General features: G+C 54.9%; 8 protein-coding genes and 1 non-coding gene across 9 annotated transcripts; 4 read left to right on the top strand and 5 right to left on the bottom strand.

Annotated features, from left to right (window-relative positions):
• Window positions 1–485: 485 nt before the first annotated feature.
• Window positions 486–2677, top strand: BO66DRAFT_395051 (cellulase family protein). The gene is made up of 4 exons (XM_025648135.1): window positions 486–1330; window positions 1379–1552; window positions 1608–2175; window positions 2227–2677. The coding sequence occupies exons 1-4, from the start codon at window positions 923–925 to the stop codon at window positions 2313–2315; spliced, it is 1239 nt and encodes a 412-aa protein (XP_025499757.1). The 5' UTR covers window positions 486–922; the 3' UTR covers window positions 2316–2677.
• A 147-nt stretch (window positions 2678–2824) lies between these two features.
• Window positions 2825–3803, bottom strand: BO66DRAFT_382531 (class I SAM-dependent methyltransferase; the record flags this gene model as incomplete). Its single annotated transcript, XM_025646016.1, has 2 exons — window positions 3587–3803; window positions 2825–3520 (listed from the first exon to the last, which is right to left on the bottom strand). The coding sequence occupies exons 1-2, from the start codon at window positions 3728–3730 to the stop codon at window positions 2825–2827; spliced, it is 840 nt and encodes a 279-aa protein (XP_025499756.1). The 5' UTR covers window positions 3731–3803.
• Window positions 3804–4994: 1191 nt separating this feature from the next.
• Window positions 4995–5084, bottom strand: BO66DRAFT_t277. Its single transcript has one exon. It is a non-coding gene; the product is annotated as a tRNA-Asp (tRNA).
• Window positions 5085–6278: 1194 nt separating this feature from the next.
• BO66DRAFT_474666 (uncharacterized protein) lies at window positions 6279–6799 on the top strand. The gene is made up of 2 exons (XM_025653162.1): window positions 6279–6590; window positions 6672–6799. The coding sequence occupies exons 1-2, from the start codon at window positions 6342–6344 to the stop codon at window positions 6702–6704; spliced, it is 282 nt and encodes a 93-aa protein (XP_025499755.1). The 5' UTR covers window positions 6279–6341; the 3' UTR covers window positions 6705–6799.
• A 1095-nt stretch (window positions 6800–7894) lies between these two features.
• On the bottom strand, window positions 7895–9064 carry BO66DRAFT_460959 (tyrosinase family protein; the record flags this gene model as incomplete). The annotated part of the gene is made up of 3 exons (XM_025652324.1): window positions 7895–8173; window positions 8251–8572; window positions 8649–9064. 3 exons carry the CDS (start codon window positions 9062–9064, stop codon window positions 7895–7897), a joined length of 1017 nt encoding a protein of 338 aa, XP_025499754.1.
• Window positions 9065–10733: 1669 nt separating this feature from the next.
• On the bottom strand, window positions 10734–12314 carry BO66DRAFT_382527 (histidinol dehydrogenase family protein). The gene is made up of 4 exons (XM_025646015.1): window positions 11969–12314; window positions 11868–11914; window positions 11106–11805; window positions 10734–11039 (listed from the first exon to the last, which is right to left on the bottom strand). The coding sequence occupies exons 1-4, from the start codon at window positions 12284–12286 to the stop codon at window positions 10743–10745; spliced, it is 1362 nt and encodes a 453-aa protein (XP_025499753.1). The 5' UTR covers window positions 12287–12314; the 3' UTR covers window positions 10734–10742.
• Window positions 12315–12655: 341 nt separating this feature from the next.
• BO66DRAFT_395049 (SDR family NAD(P)-dependent oxidoreductase) lies at window positions 12656–13850 on the top strand. Its single transcript, XM_025648134.1, has 4 exons — window positions 12656–13166; window positions 13235–13342; window positions 13393–13473; window positions 13523–13850. The coding sequence occupies exons 1-4, from the start codon at window positions 12675–12677 to the stop codon at window positions 13607–13609; spliced, it is 768 nt and encodes a 255-aa protein (XP_025499752.1). The 5' UTR covers window positions 12656–12674; the 3' UTR covers window positions 13610–13850.
• Window positions 13851–13891: 41 nt separating this feature from the next.
• Window positions 13892–15237, top strand: BO66DRAFT_474663 (uncharacterized protein; the record flags this gene model as incomplete). The annotated part of the gene is made up of 2 exons (XM_025653161.1): window positions 13892–14998; window positions 15150–15237. The coding sequence occupies exons 1-2, from the start codon at window positions 13959–13961 to the stop codon at window positions 15235–15237; spliced, it is 1128 nt and encodes a 375-aa protein (XP_025499751.1). The 5' UTR covers window positions 13892–13958.
• A 773-nt stretch (window positions 15238–16010) lies between these two features.
• BO66DRAFT_395048 (DUF500 and UBA/TS-N domain protein) lies at window positions 16011–17622 on the bottom strand. Its single transcript, XM_025648133.1, has one exon. It carries the CDS (start codon window positions 17479–17481, stop codon window positions 16183–16185), a length of 1299 nt encoding a protein of 432 aa, XP_025499750.1. The 5' UTR covers window positions 17482–17622; the 3' UTR covers window positions 16011–16182.
• Between the last annotated feature and the right edge of the window lie 133 nt (window positions 17623–17755).

Here is a 17755-nt window from a genome sequence, read left to right as displayed (position 1 = left end):
TCAGACACATCAGACAAACAGGTCACACTGCCCCTTTTCACTTCCCCTGACTCTTCATCGCTCATCTCTCATCTCTCATCTCTCCAAACACAATATGCTGTTACTTTTACTCTCCTCTGGCTGAAGCTTGAACCACTTCTAGACTTGGCGACTTGGCCATCGAGAGGGTGATCCTGCTTATGATAATTCAAGTTTCTTATGATCCTAATTGCTCCACGGCCGAATTATCCCACAGGACTTATGATCGGCCTCAGCATGCGAGCACGGCGACCACGGACAATGGGGATGCCCAGGAGAAGCTCTGATCGCAAAGCGGGGTAAGCATCGGCTAATTGCATCATTCAACCCATTGGTGCGTTTTCTTCATGCGGGGACGGGGAGTTGCTGCAGGGTTACATCAGCTAATCAACAAGCATAGGCAGAAGGACTTGCAGAGATGTTGAAGAACACCATGACATCATCCTCCAAAATTATCCGATCCGGTTCCTGAACGTCCTTGACTATCGTCTGAGTTGATGTTAACCTAGGCTGTTCACTTCAGGAACCTTGGGAGCACGTGCATGGGAAGCAGCTGTGTAGGCTATGCTTGCCCTCGGGGCACGAATGTCGCGTATTTCGGTGTTTTACAATGCGGGGATCAATGACTAGATGATGCGCCAGGCAGTCTATTTCCCCGCTTGACGACAGGCACAATCAGGTGGTCCACGAATAGCACTCGACAACACCCGGACAATATGGAACTATCAGCAAGACCGGAGCATGGGTGAAAATGGGTCAATCATGCGACCTTTATTGACATGGGTGTATGCGGGCCAATCGTATGAGCGTCGGGGCGAGAAAGCTCATGATAAAAGGCGATAGTTCTCTGCGGCGCCCACAGACTCCTCCTGATTCTATTCTCCATCGTACAAGCACCGTCAGGATGTATCTGCCAAGAGTGCTCGGTCTGCTTTTTGCTGCAGGACCCCTGGTCGCCAATGCAATCTCGTCTGAGCCTCTCTCTACTTCCGGGCGATGGATTGTTGATTCCGACGGCAACAATGTTACCTACGCTGGGGTGAACTGGCCTGGTGCAGCTGAGGCCATGTTGCCGGAAGGGCTGCAGTACCAGTCTATCGAATACATCGTCAGCAAGATCAAGAGTCTGGGCATGAACGTCATCCGCCTGACCTTCGCCATTGAGATGATCGACGACATCTATAACAACGGCGCAGATGTTCCGATCAAGACTTCTCTAATCAATGCCCTGGGAGAGACAAACGGAACAGCTGTGTACAACGACATCATCAGCAATAATCCTCAATTTAATGACGAAACTACTAGGTTGCAGGTGAGCAACGGCCAGACCTACTGCAGCACTGGATACTAATAACCGAAGGTCTACGATGCTGTGGCCAATGAATGCTACAAGCAAGGTATTTATGTGCACCTTGACAACCACATCTCCAAGGCCATGTGGTGCTGCAGCACTACCGACGGCAACGCTTGGTTCGGGGACACCTACTTCAATGTTGCAAATTGGCATCGTGCATGGACCTACATGGCAGCCCACGTAGGTCCCTTCGAAGATTGATTTACAACCTCATCCTCGCTAACCAGAAGCACAGGTCAAATCACTTCCAGCGGTCAAGAGCATAGGCATGCGGAACGAGCTCCGCACTCCGGCCGATAACGCAACCTTGACCAGCACCTCCTACAACTGGGAGGACTGGTACACCAACATGGTGGAGAACGCGAAGCAGGTGCACAGCGCCAATCCGGATCTTCTAATATTCTTCTCGGGCCTCAACTTCGACGTGACCCTGTCGCCGATCCCCACCGCATCCGATCTAGGGAGCGGCACCGTCTTTCAGAAGACGGACTTCGATTTCGCGGACAAGATCGTCCTCGAGCTGCACAACTACGACTCTTCGACTTCGAGCTGCAGCAGTCTGTCGTCGAGCTTGCTGAGCGACGGCTTCAATGCGCTGGAGACGGACGACTCGAGTATCAAGAATGTCCTGCCCGTCGTCCTGACCGAGTTCGGCTACGCGCAGGACGATACCACGTACACCGGAGTGTATGCTTCGTGCCTGGCGGAGTGGATCCCCAGTGTACACGCAGGGTGGATGGTCTGGGTTCTGGCGGGTAGCTACTACATCCGAGAAGGAACTCAGGATTATGACGAGACATGGGGTGGGTTGTTCCGCGTTGCAATGCTGACTCGCTCAAGCTAATGGTTCTTAGGACTCCTTGATCACACCTGGTCGGACTGGCGGTCTTCTGAGGCGATAGAGAATGGTATCGCTCCGATGGTTAACGCCAGTCTGGGGTAGACATGGTGAGGATTTCTTCAGCATTGAGGTCTATTGGAGATGCCAGAGTGTATCAAGATGGCGGTGTTTTGAAAACTACCCTGTGTCTCGGCCACAACACATTCATAGTGGTCAACAATTGTATTGCTTTAAACATCTTCGACCTACATGCACTCTTCTGCGGATTACAACAACTTAAAAGCGAGCCTGGTCAGCTCTCTTCATGCCCCAGAGGAAGATCACCGAGTCTGTTGATTGTAGACAAGCCACCGAGGTGATTAGCCACACATCATCAGCAACCCCTAGTCAGAAAAAGGAGGAAGGAGCATCACAGTCCGTACGTTGCAGCGACCATCCCCGGTACATCCCAGCACCATAATACCACCCTCTAAACCCGACAAGTCTCATCAAGATCGTACCTCATTAATATGCAGTGCCCTCTATCCAACTCCACCACACCAACATATCAACAATCAAACCCAGCCCAGCACACGGCATCTCAAACCCACCCCCAAAGGGAAAGTCAACCCCTACGCCACCCGAGTAATCACAAATTCAATCCCCACCCTCACCCCCTCCATCCACGCGACATCCTCCTCCTCCATCCCCCACTCCTCCAACTCGACCTCCCGAACCACCACCTCCCACCGTGTCCCCGTCTCCGCCTGCACCGCCTCCCACATCTTCACAAAGGACTCCCGATTCTGATAAAACGTCACCCCCCACGGCCGAACATACTCGACCGGCCTCCGCCGCCCCTGCTGAAACCCGACGACCGTGGTGCCGGGCCTCGAGAGCGCGACGATGCGCTCACAGGCCGCCCGCTGCCCCGCCCGGCTGAACAGATGCAGGAACTGCGCCGCGATCACCAGATCGACTTGCCCTTGCACGGGGGCCAGCGCCGCGTCCGGCATGCTGTGGAAGTCCCCCTCGATGAACCGCGCCTGCATGCGATCCTCGTCGCGGAACAGCTCGTACCCCAGCTGCCAGAGGCGGGGCTCGCGGTCGAGAGCGACCATGCGCGTGGTCGGGACGCCGTGGGCGGCCAGCAGGCGCAGGTCCTGGCCTAGTCCCGTGCCGAGGTCGAGGATTTTGGATGATTCGTCCGGTAAGCGGCGCGCGCGCGCGACGAGGGTCTCGAATTCGGGGAAGCCGGCTAGTCCGGGCAGGAGGAAGATCCACATCCCGATGCAGGGGTAGTTGCCTAGCGGCCAGGCGCGGTTGCGCTTTGATGGTCAGTTTGGTTGGCGGGGGTGGAAGGTGAGATATGGGAGAAAAGAAGAGTCGCGTACGATGTTGTGGAGGTGGGAGGGGAGTTCCTCGTCCGGGATCTCGCCCCAGCTGTTGTAGACGAATCGTGTCGAGGGCTTGAGGCGGGCACCGTAGTCGGGACGGTACCAGACTGAGGGGTTGGCTGCGGACAGGGTTGAGGTCATGATGATAGCAGAGATGTGATGATGGTGTTGATGATGGTGCGGTAGAGGAAGGGTGATGGTTGCGAGGGAGGAGGGAGTGGTTCAGGTTGATGAAAGCTGATCTCCTTAGCTGCTGTACGAGACAGCTCTACTGGCCCCTATTGCGAGAAGAGCCATCTTTAAGTGATGTAAGCTGGCGCTTTTTTGAAACCGTTCACTGGCAGTCATGAGAACAAAGAAAGCGAGCCACTTCTCGTATCCGGCGGGCTAGCCCGAGCTGACGGCGTGTAAGCCGGCGACAGTTCCGCAAGCGCTCATTCGCAAGCGTGATGAGAGGGGTAGGATTACACGGTTCCTGGACGTTCAGCCCGACTAGGTGCAGTCAGCCTCTCATTAACTGGTGGGGTTGATTTCCTCGTCCAGTTATTCTCTGATTTGACCTCGCGAGTGCGAGGCAACAAACAGTCGATGAGAGCAGACTGGGCATCATTCAGAGCCGTCTGTCTGTCCTTCCGACCGTGCCTTGCAATCTCTCGTGCGGAAGATGTCATCCGAGGCTTCACGGCTTGACGATCCAAAAGCTTTGGGTGGTGACTGATCAGCTGGAGCACAGGCGCCACGCGTTATAAGAGCCCATCCAAGAACCCAAGCACAGCCGCTGAAAATGCCGAGCGAAGGGTACACAAGCACAACATCGCCTCAACTTGGCTAAATTGCTAGAACCTCTTGGGAAAGAGCTCAGATGTGAAGCCAAGCATTTGTCTTGGTCTGGGTGGCCATGAGATGCGGGCTACCACGGCAATAACGCAGGAAGGTTACACATCGTTCGTCGTCCCAGAGGCTGCATTTCAGGAACCGTGCAACTCTCGATGAAGCCACTTTCTGTTGACGCTTGACGGTGAAGCTTCGATGCTATGGATTTATCGCAGTAGAATCAGCTCTATGTGTCTAGCTATTGCCTCTCTGACCGATTGCTGACATGCCGAAGAGATGTTTGGCCGATGAAGGCAACTCTCTCATGCCGAGAACAAGCAAAAGAGAGGGATTAGGGGGGGGGAGTGTGAACTTGGTGAATAGGGGAAACCAGGGTATGGATGTGACACAGCAGCATCCGAGCGGCAATGACCCGCGAAGGTCATTTTGGGGCTGGGGGTGTACATCGGTGTGATCTGTATGGTGTTTGCGCCCAATTGCATGGAAGTTAGATACTTTTACTGTAGGGACAAACAGCTTGGCAAAAAGTATACCTCCTTTAACGGAGCGAAGGAAAGAAGGCAAAAAGAATCTCCCCGACTGGGAGTCGAACCCAGGTCTCCCGCGCTTGTTCCCGGAAGGGATTGACAAGCGGAAATCATGACCGTTAGACCATCGAGGAATGGAGATATCAAAGGGGGCCTAATTAAGCGATAACAAAGCTTCCCATGACAAACATCAGAACAATGCTGTTTCGAAATGCCTCAGGCGGAGTGTCTGCTTGTACCCTTAAAAATCTTTCAGTGGGAGTGGGAGTGGGAGTGTGAACTTCAGAATAGAGTCTTGGCATCACAACAACTAGTTCGACATTGTTGGGAATACGATATGCGTAGCCACCAATAGCCGAAGTCTCGAGTCAATATTGCATACTTGCTCTTGCAGAGACAGTGACCTGTAGGAGCAGTTAAAGTGCATGAGACAATACTACCCCCAAGCCAGCGAACTTGCATTTCAAGAGATTAACTCAAAATTCCTACGGGGTCGACAAGTGTTTGAATGAATTATTCTCTTCGGAGGACCAAAATCATACAAACATTTCTCATACTTGGACATAATCACCCAGGCCGAGTTTATTACATCAGGGCCTCATTCACCGAGTAAGATTCTAGGCAAGTGGTGTTTTAGCTAACCCGGGAGTGTAGTCCCAGCCAGGGGGAAATGGTTGGACCAAAAGAGCGGCCGAATATGATATGGTTCCATAAATGAGTTCGTTCAACCCCGAATAAGCTTAACACGGCGGGATTCTGCATGATGCAAGGGTACGCCTCCATTTATTGATCAAGGCTGCTCGTCCCCAGTGGTCAACCGAACCATCCCCCAAAGCCAAGAGAACCCCCTATGCAAAGCACGGTTCGAGGCCTCTCGAGACCTGCGAGCCCCTGGCCTACAGTTCGGCCGCATGTGACCTATCAGCCGCGCAGTCATTTTATTTGCACCAATCTGGCAGGTGAGCGACGAGCGGCAGGCGTCTATCGGTTTATTGCAGTGGGAGAGCCAATATCCTCGACTAACATTACCTTTTCATTGAAGTCTGACTGTCGGCTCCTCATTTCGATCAACAGGCACCATCCACCTCGCCTGCGACGATTGAGCCGTCCTGCATGGACCCTGACCTGCAATTAACGCAACACCATCAATCGAATCGATCACATCAGCCCCTGAATCTCCTAAACGGGTGAATGGTGAACGGTGCTCACTGGATATGAGTCGATTGTGCGAGATATGAAGACATGAAAAAAAAGGTATATAAACCCCCCGACCACCGGGCCCATCTCTCCCAATCATCCCAACAGCATCTCTCACTCTCTCCAGCCTACTCCAACTACCAAACCAAGCCCACTTTCAAGCTTACGCTTCAATTCTCTCCACCATTTTCAAGATGCAGCCTACCGTTCTCCTCATGGGCCTTTTTGCCGCCTTCGCTGTCGCCGCGCCCACTGCCCCCGGCTCCAGCACCGACGTCACCTCCAACGTCAACTCGAACAACCCCCAGGACAACAGCCAGAACGTTGAGCAGACCCAGACCCTTCCTATCAGCATCGCTCACGATGGTATCTTGAGCAACGACGACATCGTCAAGAACGTCGACGTGACTGCTCTCAACGACGTCGCCAACGACCTCACCGCCGTAAGTGCAACCGCCCATAGCTCCGCGAGCCCTTCGTGCAGAGAGTAAGATCGCATCCGTACTGACTCAACCCCCCAATAGGCTGTCGGCGTTCTGGGAACCGCCTCGGCTTAAGGCAGCGATCATTGACTCCGGTCAAAGCCCCGACCTTCGAGACTTTCTGCGAAGGAGACAGGCAATGGTGGGAAGGAGTGGAGGCGGGATTTGTCTTGACTCGTCTTGTACTTAGACATTTTCTCTTCTGAGGTTGATAGTATTTTAATCGAGATGTGTTTATACACCTGAATCAGGCGGTCATTACTTGCAACAAGGAACTGACGTGTAGAGAGATGCCCTGGGGCTCGGATTCTCATCCGAGAGCCGCACAGCAGGAGTCTAATTGCCGTAGCCATAGATCCATGACTCCAGATCGCGCCCTCGCGGTGCGCAAGGTAAGAATTCGTCATCTGTAGCAAGGCGTTCTTCAATAGATCCTTGATCACGCTCAACCAGAACAACCCAGTGGACCGCATAACATTATGGCTCTGGTGACTCCAATAGCATCGCAATGGGGAATATACCTGGAAGTATCCGGTGTATGCGTAAGCGGAGCTGCTGGTACTGAATCAGAAGCAACACTTTCGTGATCGCAAGCTACATCGTACACGCGGAAGGAATGAGTGAGCCGTATGTGTATAGATATTTATTATATATGTCAGTGTATTTATACATACTGTACTGTGTATCTCGATATATATATGACTATTGTTTGCAGCGACCAGAGCCGTGATCGAGGATTGCCAGGACACAGCACAAGATCAATATCATCTGTAATGGGATTAAGCCCGTCATTGAACACTCCACTCGGAACATAATACCAAACATCGAACACAGCAGCAAGCTACCCCGCACATCTTCATTTTTGAAGACCCGCCAATCTTGGCACTATGATGCTGCCGCCCGCATCGCGCAATAGGGCGTGGCTGGGCACCTATAGTATCATGCCAGCGGTCTGCCGATATGAAATCCGGTACGTGACCGTTGCAGCAATATCTCAGGAGTAGCACTGCATTCGAGACAGAGGCTTAGCCATGCGATGCAGGATCTGTAGAATGGGCCGGGGCAGTTGAGTAACATGATCAGATCCATACGGGCCACGATTGGGAACGGAAGATTCGGTACTGGAAACTGTACATCATGCACACTCAATAGTTACAAAACTCTCATCTATAACTCTATCGAAAAGTCGAAAGTAAACACTATCCACAATACAGTCCGACTGTAGCCCATGCCGCCAAACGTCAGGCTAGAGAGCTACCGCCCCCCTAATCATAGCCATAGCACAAATAACCACCCTGGGTGTTCATGACCGTGCCGATCGTGACATTAGGCTTGATCTCAAACGAGGACAGCGCGTAATGCAGCGTCGCGTTCTGCCACCCGCCAGCCGGCTCGACGTTGGCCGTGTGGTTCAGCGTCGGCCCGCTGATATCGTACATGCGGTTGACGGGGTCCGCCTTCTGCCATGCCCACCACACCTTGTCGATGTAGGCGTGGTGCATGAAGAAGACCGGGTCGCCGGGGGAGGACTTTATGTCGGCCATCTACACTCCCTATTAGCAAGAATCCTCACTCTTGAATGGAATGCACAGCAATGGGGGTAACAGGGCAAAGAACATACCACACCACCGATATTCGTATGCACCCCCTTGTGCGGGATGTTGGAGACGCAGTCCCACCACGGCGAGTAGGTGGTGTACGCGTTACACGCGTTCAGCGCGGTGCTGTTGGCGTTGGCGATGGCGGCCTCGTTGTCCCACGCGCGTCGCAGGCAGTAGTCCGTGTCCTCATCGCCGGGCCCGATGTGCAGGGTCATGTTGGCGAAGCGGCCGTCGGTCACGCAGGAGCCCGATCCAGTGCCGTTGCCTCCGAAGGCGTCGGCGCCCCACATTGTGGATTGGAACATGTTGCCGCTGTCGGCGTCGAGTTGCTCGTTCCAGTAGCTTTTGGGTGGGTTATGTTAGCGTCGTGCTTTACCAGGGGATGTTGAGGGTACTGGGGGTATGGGGGACAGCGTACGGAATCGAACCGGTGTAGCCGCACTCGTCGCGGAGGAGGGTCTCGTAGATGTGCATGTAGTATCGGTGCCAGGGGAGGAACTGGCCCACGTGGTGGATGATGTCCGCGTACGCGGTGTTGGTCATCCCGCGGTGCAGCGCCTGCAGGTCGCTGAATCGGCTGGTGGTCGCGCTGAGGCCGGACTGCGCCGGCTTGTCCATCAGGCACTGCAGGGCGTCAAGGAAGTGGCTCTGCTCCTGGGTGGTCAGGTGCCGCCATTCCTTGCGGATGGTCATCTTCTCCTTGGTGCAGCCGTCGGTAAAGTAGGAGGGGATGTAGTCCGTCGTGGACTCGCGCTTCTGCGCCGACGCGGGGACGGCGGCGGCGGTGGCACTGGCTGCCAGAGCCAGTGCGGTGGTGAGAAGTGAATACTTCATTTTGAAGTAAGCTTGAAAAGATAGATTCAACGAGTGACAGTTAATGATTAAATGAGAAGAAGAGAAAGGCTAAGAAAGAAAACGAGGGGAGAGTGGTCTGCGGGGAGAAGAATGCCAGTGGTTGTGGCTCCTAGCTGGTCTTTATACAGTCCTTCCCTCGAGGTCTTTCGTATCCCACCGATACACATACTTTCGTGTCTGTGACGGGAACACTTGACAACTCCCTGTGGGGAGTGAATCTTGATTCTCAAGGTACAGTGCCTATATTCGGCATCGTCTGTGGGTGAGTGATGAGTCCACTGATCAAGGTCCCGCGTGGATTGGGCCCGCAGTCGTCGGTACCATCGGGAGACGGAGGTCAATCGACTCGTCACCTCCGAGTTTATACTAAAGTTATTCTATGGAATGCGAACGAGGTCGGTTCCTCACTGTAGCTAGAGATGCATAGCAGCTCCAGTGACAGCACTTGTGCCGGAGTATTTTCGAGTGGCCGACCGATCTGCTGGAAGATCTCTGCACACCGGTATGAGTCTCAACCACCACATACATTCAAGATGATCGCTTTAAGTAGTCTCAATGCACATACTCACATCGGATTCTTCTATACGAAGACCTCAATCTATTGACAGTTGGACTTTGTCCGAGTTGGTCAAAGTCTCCGCATGGGACGCGGCGGACAGGTCTTGGCGCTAGGGCTGTAGCGAAAGACGCGCGTCCCGAGCCGACAGGCCAGAACGCCGCTGAAGAAACTCGACCCTGACAGCAGGGAAAAGGCGCTAATGCGAACACATCCCCATAGGCCTTTGCGACGGCGGTTAGAGATCGATATTAGTTCGGTTTGGATAATGATTTCGAGAACCTTCACCGCAGGCGTGAGCAAAGCAGAACTAGGGCCATGGACTTTCGAAGGGAGATGAACTGCTGACGGGACAGTATCAATGACACTTTGGGCATGATCTTGAAGGATACAGTCCTCACGAAGATCGTATGCATCTAAGCCTCATACATGGCTGGCTAAAATTGGACAGGAGGTAAATCCATCAGTCATTAGCTCAATCCAAGATCTGACCTGGAACCCGGCTACAGCCGATACAGTTTAGCGTGAATGGTTGAGATAAGATGCAGTCGATCCCTGCCTTTTTCACAATCGGCTCCCACGTCAGCCACCAGGAATTCTCTTCCCTTGGGACGCGCAGTCCATGAACAGGCATTTCAATCTCTGTGGCGATGAGATGCAATTAAAGTCAGGATCATCCCTTGATTCTCAGCCAAGCCCACGCAATCTGCGTCTTGGCCAATGCTTGGCGCTGAGATGGTCGGAACCAGTCTAGCCTGCTGGATCGTATAGCTTCAAGGCCGTGGAATGCGCTATCCGATTGGGAGACTGGACTCAATCCACATGCCGCTGACTCAGATTCAGGCCGCTGAGTCAGATGCTCTCTGATGTACTGTACGGTAGGTACATGTTGCCGTTGCCATTGCTCCTGCGGGGTGGGGATAGGCTTATCAGGCGAGACGTCAACTTGCAAGCAATTTATGGTGGAGCTGACGATGCTCAAGGCATCGATTCTTGTTTACAGTACGCGTCTATCACTGATAACGAGTGCGAGGTTTTCTATGGTGTCTCATGGCCATTTCATCTCAAACGCGGATGCAGCTTGCCTGAACCCCAGAATGACTACACTGCACAGTCCCGACAACCCTCTCCTGTTCCTTCAGACACGCCCTCATGCCCCTGCTCAATCCACTTGAACTCTTCTTTCAGATGCAGATGAGCTCGCAGGTCCCCGGACCGGGCGTGTCCCTCAAAAAACTCCGCCCTCGCTGCGCGACCACAGAGTTTACCAAGCTGTCCACTGGCTTCATCCGACGTGACCTCCTGGTAGGTAATGGTCCGCAAGAACTTCCCAACCCAGAGACCTCCAGTGTAGCGAGCCGCCTTTCTCGTAGGGAGTACGTGGTTGGTGCCGATACACTAAGAGCCATAATTTAGTCTCCCGTCATCCCCGCGACGTCCTCAACACAGACATCGGGCACTCACCTTGTCACCATACGACACGCAGGTCCGCTCGCCCAAGAACAGCGCTCCATACGCCGTCATCTTCTCCAGCGCATCGCGCGGATTCCTCGTGAAGACCTGCACGTGCTCACTGGCGATCTCATCCGCCATCTTCCAGGCCTCGTCCATCGTATCCGCCACGATCGCCTCGCCCCAGTGCTCCCACGAGACACCCGCCAGCGCCGCCGTGGGGAGCTCTTTCAGGATCTGGGTGATGTAGGCGATCGCCGTCCGGGCCACTTTCTCGGAGGTGGTCAGAATCACGCACGGCGAGTCGGGCCCGTGTTCCGCCTGCGACAGGATGTCGGTCGCCACGGTGAACGGGTCCGCCGTCTCGTCGGTCACGATCAGGATCTCCGTCGGCCCCGCGAAGAGGTCGATGCCGATCTCGCCGAACAGCTGGCGCTTGGCCTCGGCGACGAAGGCGTTGCCCGGCCCCGCGAGGAAGTCCACCTTGGGGATGGTCTCGGTGCCGATGGCCATGGCGGCCACCGCTTGCACCCCGCCCAGGATGTAGATTTCGTCGGCGCCGGCGAGGTGCATGGCTGCCACTGTGCTGCTTGGGATCTTGCCGTTGATCGGGGGCGTGCAGCCGATCACTCGCTTGACTCCGGCCACCTTGGCCGTCAGGATTGTCATGTGTGCGGAGGCAAGCAGGGGATATCGGCCGCCGGGGATGTATCTGCAGTCGATGCCAGCATGTTAGAGCGATGGTAGTTCTGTCGCATACGCCAGGAGACTTACGCGCCAACGGTCTGGATGGGGATGTTCTTCTGGCCTAGAAACACTCCCTGTACAGTACACGATTAGCATACACAACTCACTGAGCAACGAAGAGGTAGTACCGGCTGAGTCTCGATCTCAAAATCCTGGATCGACTTGCGCTGCGCCTCGGCGAACCGCCGCACATTGGCCTGCACCTCCTTGATGTCTGCAATGGTCTGCTCCGGGACGTCCGCCATGATCGCCTGGATATCCTGCAAGGACAATCGATAAGACGTAGGCGACCATTTGTCGAACTTCTCCGAGTACTTGCGGACAGCCGCGTCGCCGTTCTCTCGGATGTCGTCAATCACCCCCTTGACGATGGCCGAGACATCAACGGACGGGGCCGTCGACTTTGTGCTCTGCGGCGCCCGTTCTTTGAGATACGTAAAACCCATGGTGTAGTTTGTTTTTGAGGAGTGTGCTCTGCTTGAAAGACAATTTCAGTAACACTGTTGTGCTGGATACCACACCTTTATACCCCTCGCCACCACCCGCGGCCCTCAACGGCTTCGGAACAAAGTCCGAAGTATCCTATCATCCCAAAATCTGCTCAAACAGACAATAAAGTCGGCCTTCTGTCCGAATACTGCATATTTGTAGCCGGAATTGAAGTGGACAAACCTAAGTTGAGGGGATGTGCAGTACATACTTTAAATCACTTCCGATGTGGAGCCGAAAAGACCAGCCCCCCTTTTTCGGATAGTTCCCCCCTTCAAAACCCAACCACACCCCCCTCCCTCCAACCCCACCCGAATCCATCACCTTAATCTTCTGATAGCTCCAATGACCACCCCAAAAGTAGCCCTCATAACCGCCGGATCCCGCGGCGTCGGGGCCGCGGTCGCGCGCGCCCTCGCCCGCGACGCCCACCTCCGCGTGGCGATCAACTACCACTCCGACCACACGGCCGCAAACGCGCTGGTCGCGGAGCTCACAACCCTCTCGCCATTACCACAGGACTCCGCCGCGCCGAGCTTCATCGCGCTGCAGGGCGACATGGCGCGTCGGGAGGAGATCACGCGCGTGGTGGCGGAGACGGTGCGCGCCTTCGGGCGGCTGGACGTCGTCGTCTCGAACGCGGGCTGGACCCGGATGACGGACTTCATGGATCTGGATGCGGCGGACCACGAGGCGGACTGGGATCGATGCTTCCAGGTCAATGTGAAGAGCCATTTTTGGCTGTTCCATGCGGCGCGCCCGTATCTGGATGCCGTGGGGGGTTGCTTTGTCGCGACCGCGTCGGTGGCCGGGGTGAAGCCCAGTGGGAGTAGTTTGGTACGTCTGTCTTTCTACCTTTGATGAACGCGGGTTGAGGGTTCTGGACGGATGCTGATTCTTGTCAGCCTTATGCCGTGACCAAGGCGGCGTTGATTCATCTCGTGCGCAGTCTGGCGGTGATTGCGGCGCCGAACATTCGCGTGAATTCTGTCGCGCCGGGGGTGCTTTTGACGGTAAGACTTTTTTGCCCCCAAGACATGGGAATTTTGGCTGAAAGTGTCAGGATTGGGGCCGTCAGTTTTCGGAGGAGAAGCTTCGGTCGGTTCAGGAGAAGAACGCGCTTAAGCGATTCGCTACCCCGGAGGTTTGTGTCGGAGTCCTTAGAGATAGAGGGATCACTAACTCAATCACAGGACGTGGCAGACCAAGTCCGTTTCTTGGCGATAAGTCCCTCGATCACAGGGCAGAACATTGTGATAGACGCAGGGTTTTCTCTCTGAGTTCAGGGAATACACACTACCTAACATACAGGTTGTAGGGGGGGGGAGCAGCCACTTTGCATCTCATGAAGAGACACATGGTAGCATGGAAGCTGGTTTTAGCTTTGCACTAGCCAACGTGGCACAAAACATTGGCTAGGGCGCCAGCTTCTTCCAATGAACAAGTTTATGCAAGCATGGAGTCATGCTGCAAGGCTGGCGCTTAGACAATGCCCCCTTTGCCGCAGTGGATTACATCAAGATGCCCAGCTATATCTAGCCAGCTCTGCAATCGGCTCATCGTAGTCCCCAACTATGTTATCCTACAGTACAGAACTCCATTCTTAGCCTTCATTGTATTTCGTATTTCATGGCCTCTGCTTTTCCCCAACTTCTACACGACCTTCGTGATCCCACAGACGCGGATCTCCCAACAGCTGCAGCCCAACCACCCCCACAAATCGCCCTCTTCTGCCGCCCCGGCCACCTCGAACTCGTCAAGACAATCTTCCACGAGATTCACGAGACTGACGACTCGATTTCACCAGGCGCCCTTTCAACCGCCCCAGGAACCATTCTCGGCCGCATCGGCCGAACCACTGCCCTCCTCTCACCAGTCCCAGACATCGGGAAAGCCAGAGCCGCAAAGCACGCACTAGATCTGAAGCTCTCTCTGCCGAGCATCGACGTTGCCATCGTGATCGGCTGCTGTACCGCAGCCTCTGATGCCGAGGACGGGAGGCAGATCTTCCCCGGTGATGTTCTGCTCGCCGACGGCGTGGTGGAATATGACATAGGAAGGCTGATTCCGGGCGGTCGGTTCGTTCGCAAGGACGTGGGGATCATCAGACCCTGTGAGAGGGTATGGGCGGTGCTGGACGAGTTACGCGAGGGAGGCGGGGGGAAGGAGCTGGGAGATAGGATTGGGATAGAGGGCGATAGAGGCGTAGGGATCCATGTTGGGACGGTCGCTTCCGGAGATCGACCCCTGGATAACAATGAGGAGCGTGAAGCGTTGAGGACGGAGGTGTCGGCTGTGGGGTTGGATGTTGGGGGTCTTTGTCTCGGTGTTGCGACTGTTTTTCGTTCCTGTCTTGTTGTGCTGGGTGTGGATGGTGATGCTGATGAGGGCTGTGGGGATTGTGGGCGACGGCGGGCTGTATGGGCTGCCGATGGTCACAAGGAGAAGCGGTGGCAGCCGTATGCGGCGCTTTCTGCGGCTTGTTGTGTCAAAGCGCTTCTTGCAGGGGTTGCTGGCGAAAGTCAAGGCTTGGAAAAGGGGGCCTGTGGTGAGGGTCAGGTGTCTCGGTCGGTCGCGCAAGCTGGGCCAGCGTTTGGGGAGGACGATGTGCCGTCTCGGCCTTGGAGGTTGTGTGTTGCCGTTTGTCTGGTCGGTGTGTTACTATGTTTGTATGTATGTGATGACTGGTTGAGAATGTCGAGCTTGTTCTGAACGGGTTCCCTCGACACGGCAGTCATAAGCTTGTTCTAGAAGAGAGTCAAGTCCACTGTAAGATATTTAGGATTGCAACCTGTATGTATCTCACCAATTCCCTCTCAGCACCTACAACCCACCACCTATCATCGAGTGCGCACAGCAAACCTTCCCCATCGGGACCATTCAAGACACTCCCGAGTCCATCAGATAAGATTCAATCCCCAGCATGAACGCTTCCACATGGCACCGAAACCCCCTCGCGTCCCAAGCAACACGTCCAACACGTCCAGCCCTATAAGTGGATTTTCGTGATCAGTTGACATCTCGACAGACCAGACACTGTGATTGGCCCTCGTCGCGTCAACACGTCCCAAGTAACACCGCCAGCGGAGACAGCCCTACAAGTGGATTTTCGTGATACTTTGACATCTCGACAGGCCAGACACTGTGATTGGATGGGTGGTGTCTCAGATCCCTGGCGACGCGTCCCAAGCAACACGTTAGCCTTATATGTGGATTTTCGTGATGCTTCTGACATCTCGACGCTGCTGGTATGGTGATTGGGCGAGAGGGGGGCGCGTTGGTGCTGACGCGTAGTGAGTAACACACGGGAGCGGGGACGGCCTTATCTGTGGAGTTTCGTGATGCTTTGACATCTCGGGGGTAGGTGTAGGGGTTGGTGGGTGTTGGGCTGGTGCCTGGGGATTATTTTGAGGAATGTCTGTTTTGTTTGAGAGTCTATAGTGCCTTCATGGATCACGATGAGGGCTATGGGGAGAATAGCTGCGCGCAAGATAAGCTGGGATCCAGAAGAACTTTAGCCTAGAATGGGTGTGTTAGATAAAGTGAATGTAATTGTGTGCATATCTTGGAGAGGCCCAGAAGCCTATATGGTCGCATTCTGGAACAAAAGGTCCTCAAGACACAGATCAAACTATGGCACCTATCTACATCGCAAAGCTAGTATTTTAGAGAATAATCAAGGACTGTCACAATCTCATATTCAATTCCTGCCCTCGAATCCAAGGGAACATCTTAAAAAAAAATAGACGCTATCATGGCCGCATGCTGTCAATACTATGTACATAAACTGAGTAAAATCGGTCAGAAAGACCATAGAAACTGCTTGTTGACATTCTCAGATCCCCCTTCTGTCTTAGTACTTGTTCTGCGGTACTTGATTGTGCTGCCCCGAATAATACTCCGCATTCGCAGGCGGTGCTTGACTGTAGGATGCATGCGTGTTGGGCGGTCCTTGGTTGTACTGCTCAGACGGGTATTGTGCACCCGAGGGCGGGCCCTGGTTGTAGCCCGTGTGGGGGTTCGGCGGCCCCTGGTTATACTGCTCCGGGTGGTATTGACCCTGATTGGGTGCTGGCTGGTTGTAAGGGAGGTTGCTGTTGGGCGGCACTTGATACTGCTCGGGGTTGTGCTGCACGGCCTCGGGCGGAGGCGCGCCCGGCGCCTGGGCGTGGAACATGTCGCTCTGAGCCAGTTGCTCCGGCGGGATATCGCTGGGGCTGGGGCCGGTCGGAATCTGCACCCCAGCCGGGGCCTGGTCGAAGTTGGCCTGGCCGGCCGCGGACTGAATCGTGTGCACCAGCCCCTTCACGGAGGGGTTGTTCGACCGGACCTGACCGGCCAGGATGTCCTTCACCGGCACTCTGCGACCGTAGAATTTCTCGTTCTCATCCGACCGTTCCACGATGATTGATCCGTCGATCTGGATGCCCCCGTACAGTCCCTTGGACTTCATGTAGGTCCAGATCGGCGCACGTCGCTTGTGCACCTCGCTCTCGACGACGCCGCCCATGCCAATCGGACCCGCGGCCACGCTGACCTCACTGCCCAGCGTGACGCGCAGCTTGGTGAAGGCCTCCAGCGCCTCGTAGGTGTTGATCACCATGACGCAGTCGTAGATATCCGCGCCAGCCAGGAAGCCCACACCAGCAGTGTGCAGGAGGATCCCCGAGGGCTCGGTCCACTGACCCGTCTGGGGATCGCGGGCGATGAGAATGCCACTGCCCCCCGCACCGCTGAAGCCCCAGCCCCACCGCATCGCAGTGAAGACAGCCAATCCCTTCGCCTCCCGAATGACCTCCGCGGGGATCTTCTTCAATACCTTCTGCTTGCCCCGCGGCTTGTCGATCTTCTCCTTCTCCTTGTTGTTGGAAGCCTCAGGCCCGCTGACGGGCGGGGCGCTCTCGGCCTTCTCGTCGATGTAGACCCCCTCCTTGCAGAAGCTGCGCAGGATACGGGCGGCCTTGTCGCATTCCTTGTCTATGGACATGGGCCAGAAGGCCTCCGCGCCCAGCTTGTTGGAGAGACGGTTGACGGGCCCACCGAGCTTGTCCAGGGCGTCCCAGCCTTTGTCGAAGGTCTTCTTGCCGAAGACTTTGGTTTTGTCCCATATTTTGCTGGACGAGCTGGCGGTATTTTGTTGTGGTTGAGACATTGTCAGGGTGTGTACGAAGGTTTTGTTTGTTGGTGAGGAAGATCAAGAGAAAGTGGAAAGTGCAGTGGAAGAAGTCAAGTATATGTAGGTGGGCTGTCGAGAGGCTGACGTCGAAGGCACCAACATTAATCTGGCAGCTCAAGCTAAGCCTTCGTAATCCGCCCTACAACCGGCTTAGCGCCCCCTTTTCCCCCCACCAAAATGTGGGTTGGATGATTTCATCGCCACACTTTCTCTCCACTTGGGCTTGGTCCGATTGGGAAATATTCTCGTT

Source organism: Aspergillus aculeatinus (assembly GCF_003184765.1).
Source record: "Aspergillus aculeatinus CBS 121060 unplaced genomic scaffold BO66scaffold_56, whole genome shotgun sequence".
In the NCBI taxonomy this organism is placed as follows: Eukaryota; Fungi; Ascomycota; class Eurotiomycetes; order Eurotiales; family Aspergillaceae; genus Aspergillus; species Aspergillus aculeatinus.
This window is presented reverse-complemented; position numbering and strand designations above follow the sequence as displayed.